General features: G+C 33.7%; 6 protein-coding genes across 7 annotated transcripts in view; 3 read left to right on the plus strand and 3 right to left on the minus strand.

The window, feature by feature from the left end:
- Positions 1-71: 71 nt before the first annotated feature.
- Positions 72-1,678, plus strand: LOC116338816 (serine/threonine-protein kinase nekl-2-like). Its single transcript, XM_031764312.1, has 6 exons — positions 72-246; positions 310-595; positions 670-741; positions 844-920; positions 986-1,166; positions 1,230-1,678. Exons 1-6 carry the CDS (start codon positions 194-196, stop codon positions 1,434-1,436), a joined length of 876 nt encoding a protein of 291 aa, XP_031620172.1. The 5' UTR covers positions 72-193; the 3' UTR covers positions 1,437-1,678.
- LOC116338813 (regulator of MON1-CCZ1 complex) lies at positions 1,667-4,568 on the minus strand. 2 transcript variants are annotated; one of them, XM_031764309.1, is made up of 9 exons: positions 4,298-4,568; positions 3,740-4,220; positions 3,448-3,674; positions 3,219-3,360; positions 3,080-3,103; positions 2,744-3,002; positions 2,268-2,667; positions 1,986-2,190; positions 1,667-1,914 (listed from the first exon to the last, which is right to left on the minus strand). In XM_031764309.1, exons 1-9 carry the CDS (start codon positions 4,394-4,396, stop codon positions 1,862-1,864), a joined length of 1,890 nt encoding a protein of 629 aa, XP_031620169.1. In that variant the 5' UTR covers positions 4,397-4,568; the 3' UTR covers positions 1,667-1,861. The 2 variants fall into 2 exon arrangements, with proteins under 2 accessions (XP_031620169.1, XP_031620170.1); XM_031764310.1 differs by having other exon boundaries at positions 3,080-3,100; positions 3,216-3,360.
- A 133-nt stretch (positions 4,569-4,701) lies between these two features.
- Positions 4,702-6,259, plus strand: LOC116338525 (probable U2 small nuclear ribonucleoprotein A'). Its single transcript, XM_031763855.1, has 6 exons — positions 4,702-4,888; positions 5,034-5,181; positions 5,248-5,430; positions 5,506-5,672; positions 5,792-5,932; positions 6,048-6,259. Exons 1-6 carry the CDS (start codon positions 4,807-4,809, stop codon positions 6,080-6,082), a joined length of 756 nt encoding a protein of 251 aa, XP_031619715.1. The 5' UTR covers positions 4,702-4,806; the 3' UTR covers positions 6,083-6,259.
- A 581-nt stretch (positions 6,260-6,840) lies between these two features.
- Positions 6,841-8,004, minus strand: LOC116338526 (uracil phosphoribosyltransferase homolog). Its single transcript, XM_031763856.1, has 3 exons — positions 7,791-8,004; positions 7,554-7,688; positions 6,841-7,477 (listed from the first exon to the last, which is right to left on the minus strand). Exons 1-3 carry the CDS (start codon positions 7,904-7,906, stop codon positions 7,069-7,071), a joined length of 660 nt encoding a protein of 219 aa, XP_031619716.1. The 5' UTR covers positions 7,907-8,004; the 3' UTR covers positions 6,841-7,068.
- Positions 8,005-8,316: 312 nt separating this feature from the next.
- LOC116338569 (E3 ubiquitin-protein ligase RFWD3-like) lies at positions 8,317-10,829 on the plus strand. The gene is made up of 4 exons (XM_031763922.1): positions 8,317-8,582; positions 8,684-8,933; positions 9,030-9,203; positions 9,274-10,829. The coding sequence occupies exons 1-4, from the start codon at positions 8,570-8,572 to the stop codon at positions 10,580-10,582; spliced, it is 1,746 nt and encodes a 581-aa protein (XP_031619782.1). The 5' UTR covers positions 8,317-8,569; the 3' UTR covers positions 10,583-10,829.
- Positions 10,830-11,128: 299 nt separating this feature from the next.
- LOC116338809 (neurotactin) overlaps positions 11,129-12,133 on the minus strand; it is a 16,836-nt gene continuing 15,831 nt past the window's right edge. Inside the window, exon 4 of the mRNA XM_031764299.1 lies at positions 11,129-12,133. This exon is cut by the window's right edge and continues 460 nt beyond it. Coding sequence (XP_031620159.1) covers positions 11,706-12,133 — 428 coding nt within the window. The 3' untranslated portion in view covers positions 11,129-11,705.

Consider the following 12,133-nt stretch of genomic DNA (forward strand, 5'->3'; position numbering starts at 1 on the left):
ATGTCCAAACTATGTGTGCGATGTTTTTAATGCATTCATTTATTCCAAAATTGTTTTTGTTAAAACCCGTTAGCACGTATTTTATGAAGAAAAAACTAGATTTCCCGAAAAATTACACGGTCATTTGAATGTCGGTTGTTCATTTGTATTGTCCTTATATTCGTCTTATTTTATCGCATAATCAACAATAAAAATGGATGAATGCGGTTTTACAGTCGTTGAAAACATTGGAACTGGAACATTTGGGTAAGTCATCAAGCAAAAATCCTCATTTTATTCGACACCAATCAAATGAATAAACATTTTCAGTACTGTGTACAAGTGTATGGATCAAAACAATGATATGCGGTGCATCAAACAGATCAAATTAAACAATGCATCTGATGATGCGGCAAGTAAACACCTTGGCATGATTCAGCGCGAAATATATCTGCTACAAAATCTGGCCCATCCACGAATCATCAGTATGTATGGATACTTCTGTTCTGAAACTGACGACGAATATGTTTATATTGTCATGGAATATGCAGCATTCGGTTCATTGTCCAAAATTATTGCGGAAAATTGTGCTCAACATTTATTTTTTGATGAACAAGTGAGCGATCGATTTGGATGTTTAAATCACATTTTTCCAAACCAATTTTTAACAAGAATGCAATTTAATTGCAGAAAATTAAACAATTTCTGATTGACATGGTGCTTGGTATCGAATATTTACATATGAAAAACGTAGTACATAAGGTAAGTAGGACTTCGAAAAAAAAAATACATACACAATTGTTAACCTGTGTTTTTATAAAATGATACAACAATTTTCCGTTAATTTTTTTCATCTTGAAACAGGACCTCAAACCGTGCAACATTTTAATATTTGACAACGAGCATTTAAAAATCGCCGACTTTGGTATTTCGAAAATAACGTAAGTTTTAGATGAAGCGCCCAAATCTATTTTGTTTTGACTGATCCTTCTTTTTTTATTTATAGTGACAACAGCTGTGACAACATCTTCATATGCAATAAAATTAAGGAAGCAGGTGGCTCACCAATTTATATGGCACCAGAAACATTGATTCACAATCAATATACTTTTTCTTCAGACATTTGGGCACTGGGTTGCATTTTATATGAACTCTGCACATTACAGCCAGCTTTCGGATTCGTTGAGGTAATTTTTCGGATTGCAATTCAATAAGTAATAATTTTGTTTTACCTTTGAATTTTGTTTCAGTCTATGGACCAATTGATTCGATGCACATTGACCAAAGCATACACACCGATCAATCCACATATACATCCATGCAACAAAGATATGGTTGACTTGGTTGAAAAAATGATGATTGTAGATGTACAGGAACGGGCAACAGTGAAGGACGTCATCAGCAGTCCAGCTATCATTGTCGATTATTATCACAGTTACTTTCAATTTGACTCATGATCTTATATCTTCCGATGAACTGACTGTCAATGACTGAAGAAAGCCCATGTATTTTCAAGCGTTGCGCAGCTAACCATTAAAATTATATCTTTTCGCATTTCTTTGTCGGATGGATTTAATAACATCACGCTTTAGTGGCAAAATCATTAATTTAATATGTACCAATTCAAATTGTTGACAAATTATTATTTAATTGTATTTTTAATATTAAGAAAAGGAACGAATTTCGGTTGATTGTGAAAATATTATTTATTTGATTGAAATGTTAAAACCAATAAAAATACTATAATTTTGTTTACTATATCTCTGTTAAAACTATTGTTTGCATGCGTCGAATCAGATGAACTCACAAAGTCCAAATTGAAGATAAATATGCACGGCCAAACGGTTAGACGTTAAGATTGCACGAGCAGATGAGAAGTGAATCAACTACAGTATAATTTTTGGTAGTGGTTTATGTATTCTTCACAGAGTTCGGCTGTAAACAAAATGTAACAGAATTGAAAATGTTTGGAAAACAATATAAACATTTAATAAATTCAATAATACTTTTAAGGAAGTCAGGGGAGCCACGCTGACGAATATTGCGCTGCTGAAACCATGTATAAACCGTATAAAAAACAATTGAATCATTGGTTTTCTTTGCAGCTTCTAAGTATTTACGGGCTGACAAATTTTCGGCTCCTGTTAATGAATTGGCCAATCGCAGAGCTTCGACGATTTTTCCCTGGCCTAAAAGAACCTCAATTATTATCTGAAATGACAAACAACCGGAACGAAATTTGGTTTAATGAAATTGCATTATCTTATTTTTAATGTTTGGATACAAACCGTTTCTGCGTTTAGTTTTTGCAGCATATCCAAGGCCATTTGCGTAACAGATGGATGCTCATGCGATAATGAAAGTAGAAAACATGCAAGCACTTTCGATTCATTAATCAAGGAGAATTTAATTAAATTCTGTAATGTATCAAATTGTTTGCGTCGCACTAAGTCAACGATTACAAGCTTGCTAATATCATGTTGTGCAGCAATATTATGTTTGGCCAAAGAGGTAATGTACAACATTATTATTTTGCCGATGTAGGTCGAATCGCTTAAATTCGAAAAAATGTTGACAAATAAATCATTTTGATCGATTAGAACGCGCGGCACGGTCGTTGTTTTGGCCACTTGTTTGGCAGATGATGGTTGTGCTGTAATATTTTGTAATTCGGTTGTAACCCAACTCCTGCATAGATAAAAAAAATAATAATATATTCTTCTTCATATACTTATGATTCACATTTGTATGTCGATCAACTTACGAATAAACCACATTCAGTTTGTCAAAGACATTTTCAATCACAGGCAATAGATTTCCATTGTATTGATAGCTAAGCATCTCTTTCAGTGTTCCCAGCAACACTAGTTTTGCATTTGTCCGGTTAAGTAAGAGTTCTACCAATTTGACTCGATCGGTGACCAAATTACACAGAGACTCCAGACGAAGTTTTACATACCACAAACAACCAATTTTTGCATCAATTACAATATTTGGTTGGAATAAAACCCAATTCGGTGAATCTGAGTATAAAATGTAATCAAAAATGAAAATTTCAAAGACAACAAAGAGCAAATATAAAAAAAGGGTTTTCACTTACATAATTCACAATTTTTAGTTTTACCTAAGGAGAGAATCACAAGAGAAAAGAATAGAATTAATTTAAAATAATCGCACATAATCGAAAAAGAATTAATTAATAATAGAAAGGGAATTTTTAAGTGAATTTTTCGTTTTACCATCCAACGACAAGCTTGGAACTTGCAGTGAAAATGGTTTAATTGGTCTTCCCAGTGTTATAGGTGTGTGGCACGTAACATCATTATTTGAAACCGTTCCAGTAGTTAATTTGATGTCAAATAGCAATGAAGTAGCCGAAGCCTGAATTTCAAAATTAAAGCAAAGATATCGAAAGAGTTTAGTAAAATCTTTATGTTTCCCCTCTCTTTTTATTGAATGTCATAATACCTGATGATGGACTACAATTAAATCATCCACAATATTCATAGCAAAACGACCACTGTGGCCCAATTGAAGAATATGGGATTTTTTTGGAGCAAGACCTGGTCCATTCAATAGATAAATTATAACTTCAACCAATCGTGTGGAGGTCGGTTTCAATATTAAAATGGCTAAAGTGCCATATATTTCTGCTAACGTTAAATCTCTCTCCGGAATGCCGTGTTCACTTTTCCCTAAAAGAATACACAGAGAACATTAGATATTTTCGAATTTACAAAGTACAGAATGTCCAGCATACATTCAATTTTGGGTAGTCTAGTGATAACGCCGCCCTGTTTGATGAGAATTGGTGTGAGTAACATTCCTTTGTTCGATGCAAGCACCGCTAAATTTCCCGTTGGACACCATGAAAACCAATCCACCGTTAAGTTCATCGATTTTATCGATTTTAATTGTTTTTTCTCCACATTGACCGTATAAATTTCAACACCAGTATTTGATATAAATACAACTTCTCTGTTGTGTATCCATACGAATCCATAGACAATTGTACTTTTACTTTGATGCACAATGATTTCGTTAACATTTGGTTGATTATTTACAAATGTGATAAATTCAATGCATTTCTCTGTTCTTTGAATGGCCAGCAATTTTTTATCGGGTGAAAATTTTATCGAACGCATCGGTCCTTTGTCATCCATACAAAAGGTGAGCGTTTGATTTTCAGTTGGTCCTTTAACAGTAATTCCAGTCGCACCACCAGATCGTACAGCAAACAACTGATTTTTATTTATGGAAAAATGTTGATGATATGATAAATACTGATTTACAAAATGTTTAAACGATGAATGCAAACCTGTTTATTTGAATCATCGAAGAATACATCTGTTAATTGGCTAACTGAATCAAAGCGAATGGGATCACTACATAATTCCAAATAATAAGATTGCTCCATGGTTGATATCGTCGAAACCTTTAATCACATCACATCAATACACACAATATTTATGACAATATCATTACAAACAAAATAGCAAATATTTTTTATTTTATCATTCACAAAAATATTGAATATTTTTTTCTTAATTCATTGTTAATTTTACATTAATCACACGATAAGTGGTAAACAATTGACATTTTAACAGTTTGACACATTTATATTTTACTCTCTCACATTGTTTAATGAATTATAAACATCGGTAATGTAGCATATTGCATGGTTTTCATCGCAAACATAAATCGTTTTGACATTTCGATGTTTTTGCGTGCATCGATTGCCAGTGATAGACATTTGCCGCTGTAGGTTTGTTTTGTCAACCATTGAGATCAATTTTTAATTTTTATTATTGAAACAAATCGTTCAAAATGGTTAAGCTAACGCCCGAATTAATAAATGCATCGATGCAGTACATAAATCCATGCCGAGATCGTGAACTGGATCTGCGCGGTAAGAATATTTTACATTTGTACACAAATTAAAGGTTATGTTGTTTTGTGATGCTTTCTAATTCTCATCCAAAATTGTATTAGTTTTTCTATTTAAAAAAAAATACACACACTGAAATGTTGAAAAAATTGTCTGTTCGTTGTAGGTTATAAAATACCACAAATTGAAAATATGGGCGCCACACTTGATCAGTTCGATACAATTGATTTCTCTGACAACGATTTGCGTCGTTTGGATGGTTTTCCATATCTGCCACGAATCAAATGCTTGCTTCTAAACAACAATCGTATTGTGTATGTTATATTCAATGCTTGCAACATAGATTTTGTTAACGATTTGATTTTGTTATTGTTTTACAGCCGGATAGCAGATAATTTACATGAATTCTTACCAAATTTGGAGAGTCTTATTTTAACAGGAAATAATATTCAGGATTTTAGTGATTTAGATGCACTTTTGTCACTTACCAAACTTGAAACGCTTTCACTACTCACCAACCCAATCACAACAGATGCTCACTATCGTGAATACGTTGCCTATAAGTGAGTAAATGCCAACATATTTATATCGATAGTTGATTCTTGACATTTGAACTTGTTCCGTTCTATTTGTGATAGATTTCCAAAGCTACGACTCTTGGATTTCCGTAAAATTCGACAAAAAGATCGACAAGCCGCTGTTGAACTGTTTAGAAGTAAAAAAGGAAAAGAACTACTGAAAGAGATTGCAAAGAAAGCAAAAGCAGCAGCCGAAAATCCATCGGCTGATGCAAACAATTCAAAGGGTAAATTTATATATTTTAAACACACATTGTTGCGTGTAAACGACAATTTCAATGAACAAAGCAAGTATGGCTACTGTAATTAATTGATGATTTCGATTTTTTTTTTTTCATATTTCTAGTTTCAACCACATCTGCTGAAGATGTTCAAAGAATTCGAGATGCAATCAAGAATGCAACATCGTTGCATGAGGTTGAACGGCTCACACGAATATTACAATCCGGTAACATTCCAGAAAATCTAAATGCCGAGAATGGAAATGGTAAATTCATTTGAATTGGTAACTCATTCTATGAATGGTTACCAAACCATTTCAGTTAACTCATTCTACAGTCAATTTAATGTATGTATTGTTGCTGTTGTTTATTATTGTGTAGGTACTTCACATGACGAGCATGCCATGGAGATGTAAGACTAAAAATCATCGATAAACAAAAGTTTTTTCTTAAACACTTTATAAGTAATAAAAAGAAAACAAATAAATTTCATTGATTTTTTGTGCAAATTCACACAGAACGGTGAATTTAATACATTGTACAAGAAAAATATTTAATAAAACAATAAATTCATTTCACAATTTTAAAATTGACTTAATTCGATTTGGTTCCTGTTCGACATGACTCTTAAAAAACACAATGTTCTGTTTATGTTTTATGATTTTTGAATTCATGCAATTGATTTCTTAATTATTTCGATTCATTGATTAATTTAGTATCAAATTCAAATAAAAAGTGACTGTTGCAGCAATTAATTCGAGTATTATGTTAAAATGAAATTTAAAAAAACGAATTTGGTATATAGTTTATGAATGCAGTGATTTTGATTTGAATATGGCTGAAATGCAATTTAAATGAATCCGTTCACAATACAATTTATTAGTGCTGCGCAAACAGATGTGAATGTAGAAAATGAAATATCATCACATGTAGCATTAGTAAGTTATGTTACTTTGATTAGATGATAAATGTTTTATACCAGAGTATTGCTCAGCGCTGCTGCCATCCACAACATATTAAAATATTTTGCTGAGAATGCGTCGTCCGTCGCATGCGAAGGTACAATACATTGCATTGTTCTCTATACAATCGTTTGAATGTTTTGAGTGACATAATCGTGAAGAGAACAATGCATTCATTCTTGTTCGCTGTGATGTGTAAACTGCTACGTACATTCACATGCGACGGACGACGCATTCTCAGCCAAATATTTTAATATGCTGTGGATGGCAGCAGCGTTGAGCAATACTCTGTTTTATACAAATATAAATACAATGTTATCGATACTTATAAATTAATGTTATGATTTTGGATGAAACATTGTTGTTGATCGATGTCAATGTCGTTGGTATGACTGGTTGATTTATTTATTTTTTGTTTTGTTTTGCTTAAGTAAATGTGCTTAATCTGTACCAAAGTATCGTTGTCCAAAATGATTTGGTGCAACTGGATGAAGCTCTGACGTGAGAATTTTCATATCCGGAAAAGCGGTGCATATTGTTTTGGCCGCTTGCGGAGTACAAAATAGATTTGATAAAATAATTGATGACTCTTTTACACCGTGCTCCTTCAAAACATTAACCGCCTGGACAACCGTATTGCCAGTCGACATAATAGGATACATAAGTAAAACTTGACGTTTTGCAATGTCGTCGGGAAAACGTGCATAAACTACTTTGGCAACATGTGTTTCGGCATCCGATTCGACTAGAATTTTTCCAATGCGAATTGATCGACAACAATCACGTAATCCTTGTTCCATTGCCTCACCGGAACGAACAATGGACACACCGCAATTGCCTGACTGGTACCTAATGCAAATCGATTAGTGTTTTTTTTTTCTCTTTGTTATAAACAATTTAAACAGAATTTATTTTGCATTCGTACTTCAAACCATCATAAATGGCACCAGTTGGCGTCACAACGGAACAATCTGAATATGGCAATTGATTTAAACTCTCTTCAATGACTAGCCGGATTAAACGATCCGCATAAAATATGAAATCACTTCTGCTTGTATTCCTGAGAGAAAAGAAATCATGTTCATTTTATGATCGAGTTTTATTCTGGCAAAGCATTTCGTTCACTTTGAAATGCAATTGTGTTGAATCGCATTTCGATTACCTATCGCGAATTATCGTCTGTAGCTCTTGGATCTGGTCATTTTGCACTAAAACTTTGAGATTATCGCCTAAATCGTGGTCGCTTGCATTTGTTACATTATTATTCACAGTGCCCATATTTGCTGAGATCTCTGTTCCACTTGCACAAATAATTGTAGATTATCCGAGAAATGATGTTGTACTTTATGTGCAATATTCACGTGCAACACCATTGACAGCTGTCAAACGTCCATACATATATATAAGACCATCACATATGTTTGGTTTATATAAATTATTTAAAAAAAATCAACTTATTCATATTTTTTGTTTAGAAAAGAAATTGAAATATGAATTTCGATGAAATGAATAAAAAAAGAATGCAATTTGATTTGTAAGTTAGAATAACTTTTGAATTGGTTCGTTTTATGCATTGATTCAATGCGTCGAAATGGGTACGTTCTATGCTGCTTTTGTGTATTAGTCAAGTCAACGTTGTTGCTTTGTTTTCATTTTGACCATGCTAAAGCACATCAAATTATGCTTTGTTGTTATTCTATCTCTGTCACCAAACATTGCTACGAATATCTGAACAATGAAATTTTTGTTGCCAGTGGTTTGATTTTGTGGCTATTTTAAATAAACAATTATATAAATCAATTGGATCATTTGTTGTGTATAAATTTGAACTGGTGAAATAAGATATAGTTGCTGATGATTTTTGTGTCAAAAATTCAATTTCTTTGGATTGTATAAATCGAATGTAACATTGAAATTCAACTAAATGTACTTGAAACAAATATGGATAGTGAAGGTTCGTAGTTTTTGTGATGCCATTTTTATCATGTTGAATGGATCTTTCTTTTGTTCTATACTCAATGAATTATGGTTGATTATTTGTTTTCTATAAATTAGGAAGCAATGAAACGGGAAATGAAGCCATTTCTGAACCGATCGAAACAAGCGTTATATCGAGACACATTGAAATGATAATTGTTCAACCCGGAGAAATAAATGCAGCAGACAATGATTTGAGTATAAATCGCAATGACCAACAAGTTTATGTGGAACGTCTAGTTAATGTAGAAAACGAACTAGTTGAAGTGGGACCAGTTGAATCGGGTAATGATGCAGATCTCACACCAAATCGAAAAAAGCGTAAAAGGTAATTTTTGATTTTTTTTTTTTTTTTGTGAAAGTGATGTAAATGTTGAATACACAACAATGGAGATCACAAACTAACACAAAAACTCGATTTTAGGTCACAATCTCGAAAATCAGACTCACCAAAGAAGGCACCACCACCACGTCTAAACGATGACGATGACGACGGATCAACATGTTCGATTTGCTTAGATTCATGGGAATCGAAAGGAGAGCATCGTTTGGTATCGTTGAAATGTGGCCATCTATTTGGAGACAGCTGTATTCGAAGGTATAAATCAATTAAAGCAAACATTTCATCATGACCCTAGATAACTCATTGTTCAAAACAAAATTGTTAGATGGATTCATGAATGTGCACCACAAGCGAAATGTTGCCCGACATGTAAAAATAAAGCAGCACCTCGTGATCTCCGCCCATTATATGCAAAACGTATTGTTGTTGCCGACAAAAGTGAAGAATATCGCCTACAAGACCTACTCGAAGCCGAAAAGTCAAAGAATGTTGAACTACAAAGCACATTAAGCGCAATCAAACTTGAACTGGCTGTTCGCAATGAAGAATATTCAAAACTTCAAATTGAATTTAATAAAATAAAGAAATTTGGAATATTCAACGATGCACCGCAAACGTCAACGCACCGAGATATAATGTACAAAATGGCGATGCTCAAGAACATCGACCTGAATCGAGAAGGAGGCTGCCGAGCAATGACATATGGTCGACGTATTAAAACATTGATGGTCTCACAAAAATCGTCAGTTACATTATTTCAGGGTTATGGTGTACGCTTTGTCAGAGCACACGATTTTCAGCCAACACTTTATTTTCGCATATCAGCCAATCCAATTCGTGATTTATCACTCGATACCGACGAAGAATTTTTAGCAGCAGCATCACAAGATACAAACGCATATATCTATAGTGTTACCAATCATAATTCGATCACAACAATAACACCATCGGAAAATCAAAAAATATGGGCAACATCATTCGATAAAGTTCGTCCGCGCTACCTGCACATTGGCTCACAGCAAGGCATCACATACATTTACGATGTTCGAAATTGTTTGGCACCTGTCGAAGAGCTAAAAACACCCGGTGATCTATCTCCGGTCATTGGCATCGAACCCATTCCGGTATCAAATGAATTTCGTTTTGGCGGTTTTATCGTTTGTAAATTGACCAGCTTATGGTTCTATGAATATACCGCATCGGAGCGTATCGAACAAACAAAATTAGTAGTTGAAGGGCCATTCGTATCGATTAATTTTAACGAACAAAACGGTCTACTATTGATTGCAACTCGCCTCGGAAGATATCCACAAGCACGCCTTATTGTGGCTAGATTGACAAAAATCGATCAAACGACAGTATTGCGTGTCGAATGCACAATACTTGGATCCCGAATACAGCCTAAGTTGGTACGTAGCACACAGATAAACATTGGAAACGACTCACTTGTTGCAAACTACTTACAAGACATGAAGACGGTGAGCATATGGAGTTCAAAGAACGGCACCAAAATGCAAGGATTTAATATTGATGAAGATGTTCTGGACATGTGCCCGGTGTACTTGGATAACAGCTCATATTTGGCCACTCTCAGCGAACATAAATGCAGAATATTCCAAATGAATTCCGTCTAAAAGCGTTTTCAGCAGTATTTTTCTTTTAATTCTCTTCCGATGTAATTGTCGGTGTATTCACATTTCTTTTTTGATAAATTGTTCGCGAGAAATAAATACGCTCAAGCCCTAAGTTATCACGATAAGATTTACTATTAAGAATTGACTGCAAGATATGTCTTGGTAAGCTTAAGTTTTTTTACCAGTTTGTTTTTCTTACAACTTACAGTTATAAATGAGATGATAATAAATTCCAATGAATAAGGTAGAATCGAGTTTTTTTTCTCTTTGTTCAACAATGTAGTTTATCCTACTTTTAAAGGCAAATGTGGGATTTTTTCAACCTCCAGCGTGAATAATTTCGGTTCTTAATTAGTCGTTTTCCAAAATGTCGAATTTGAAGAGTAAACAAAGGTTTGAAGAGCAAAAGGCAGATAAAATATCGCATCCCATTCCCTGGGTATTCTTATCACTTGAGTGTTTTTTTTTGCTAATAACATGAATACTTACTTATTTTTGGCCTTGAAATTCCTTCTAGGCGAAAGTAAAGAAAAATAATTCGAAGAATTTTAAACAAAGCCACAAGAGGTCAATTTCTTATTTAATTTCACAATCTATATATAATAATATCGAATAATCTCAGTGGATAAATTATATTTCGTAATAAATATCCGTGCACATTATATATTAATTTTTATCAAAATTGAGGTCCGTTTTTATGAGGTAGATTATGGTATGATATTATTTCATTCCAGAACAATTTGTATATTTGTATAGTTATTTTACGTAGATTGAGACAAGGCACATATATATTAGTTGGTAAACCATTTAAAGGTAATATACTCTCTCGACATTGATTACTAATTTGTTTTTCATTTTTGATGCATTTCTCCATTTTCTACTAAATATTTTCCTTCTTTTCCACTTAAAAATTTGCCTAATTATAAATGCCAAAAGCGTGTCATAACTTGAATGTGATGAGTAAACGCTATCTAATCAATCAATATGGAGTGATTAAGGCAATCCTCTGATCTAAAGTGAACAATATATTGACTACTTGTTTTTTGTGTGTAGAAGCACTTGGTACAATTTAATAATGTTGACTGTGCGCTTTGAAAAGTTATTCATACGAATGATATGAAAATTAATCGATTCGTTGATATTTGGGTACAATATCTTTGTTAATCCAGAAATCACAATTTGGATAATTCTCGACCGCAAACACATCTTGACCAATTTCCAACACTGGTTTTCGTGGTTCATATTTGTTGAGTTCACCGTTCGCTACATAATGATAGAAAAGCTTTTGTATGGCTGATGTATATTGTCGTTGTAGGTAATCTTTTGGTTCATATCGACCCAAAATCGCTTGAATATCGGCATCAGCATCGGCAATCGTATGATCGCCGCCCGTTTGAGTAACCACGTAGAATGGTACGTTGATTTGAGCGCGTGCAAACGCCAACAAAGGACACACGGTTCGAATATCCGAGATAATTTTAACTAAGCCTTGATACGTAGCATCATAACGATTTAGAATTTCATCGGTGAGGCCCAATTCTCCAAGTTTAC

The sequence above is a fragment of the Contarinia nasturtii genome, unplaced genomic scaffold (assembly GCF_009176525.2).
Source record: "Contarinia nasturtii isolate CC-2019 unplaced genomic scaffold, AAFC_CNas_1.1 Cnas_scaffold_414, whole genome shotgun sequence".
NCBI lineage: Eukaryota > Metazoa > Arthropoda > Insecta > Diptera > Cecidomyiidae > Contarinia > Contarinia nasturtii.

Excerpts from the sequence above, each read along its gene's own strand:
- LOC116338816 (XM_031764312.1), top strand. The coding sequence starts at position 194 with ATGGATGAATGCGGTTTTACAGTCGTTGAAAACATTGGAACTGGAACA. Across the intron at positions 742-843 it reads TGAAAAACGTAGTACATAAG|GACCTCAAACCGTGCAACAT; the intron begins GTAAGTAGGACT and ends ATCTTGAAACAG. Across the intron at positions 1,167-1,229 it reads CAGCTTTCGGATTCGTTGAG|TCTATGGACCAATTGATTCG; the intron begins GTAATTTTTCGG and ends ATTTTGTTTCAG.
- LOC116338813 (XM_031764309.1), bottom strand. The coding sequence starts at position 4,396 with ATGGAGCAATCTTATTATTTGGAATTATGTAGTGATCCCATTCGCTTT. Across the intron at positions 3,675-3,739 it reads TAGACTACCCAAAATTGAAT|GGAAAAGTGAACACGGCATT; the intron begins GTATGCTGGACA and ends GTATTCTTTTAG. Across the intron at positions 1,915-1,985 it reads CTCCCCTGACTTCCTTAAAA|CCGAACTCTGTGAAGAATAC; the intron begins GTATTATTGAAT and ends TTTTGTTTACAG.
- LOC116338525 (XM_031763855.1), top strand. The coding sequence starts at position 4,807 with ATGGTTAAGCTAACGCCCGAATTAATAAATGCATCGATGCAGTACATA. Across the intron at positions 4,889-5,033 it reads TCGTGAACTGGATCTGCGCG|GTTATAAAATACCACAAATT; the intron begins GTAAGAATATTT and ends TGTTCGTTGTAG. Across the intron at positions 5,182-5,247 it reads CTAAACAACAATCGTATTGT|CCGGATAGCAGATAATTTAC; the intron begins GTATGTTATATT and ends ATTGTTTTACAG.
- LOC116338526 (XM_031763856.1), bottom strand. The coding sequence starts at position 7,906 with ATGGGCACTGTGAATAATAATGTAACAAATGCAAGCGACCACGATTTA. Across the intron at positions 7,689-7,790 it reads CAGACGATAATTCGCGATAG|GAATACAAGCAGAAGTGATT; the intron begins GTAATCGAAATG and ends CTTTTCTCTCAG. Across the intron at positions 7,478-7,553 it reads GCCATTTATGATGGTTTGAA|GTACCAGTCAGGCAATTGCG; the intron begins GTACGAATGCAA and ends GATTTGCATTAG.
- LOC116338569 (XM_031763922.1), top strand. Across the intron at positions 8,934-9,029 it reads AATCGAAAAAAGCGTAAAAG|GTCACAATCTCGAAAATCAG; the intron begins GTAATTTTTGAT and ends ACTCGATTTTAG. Across the intron at positions 9,204-9,273 it reads GGAGACAGCTGTATTCGAAG|ATGGATTCATGAATGTGCAC; the intron begins GTATAAATCAAT and ends CAAAATTGTTAG.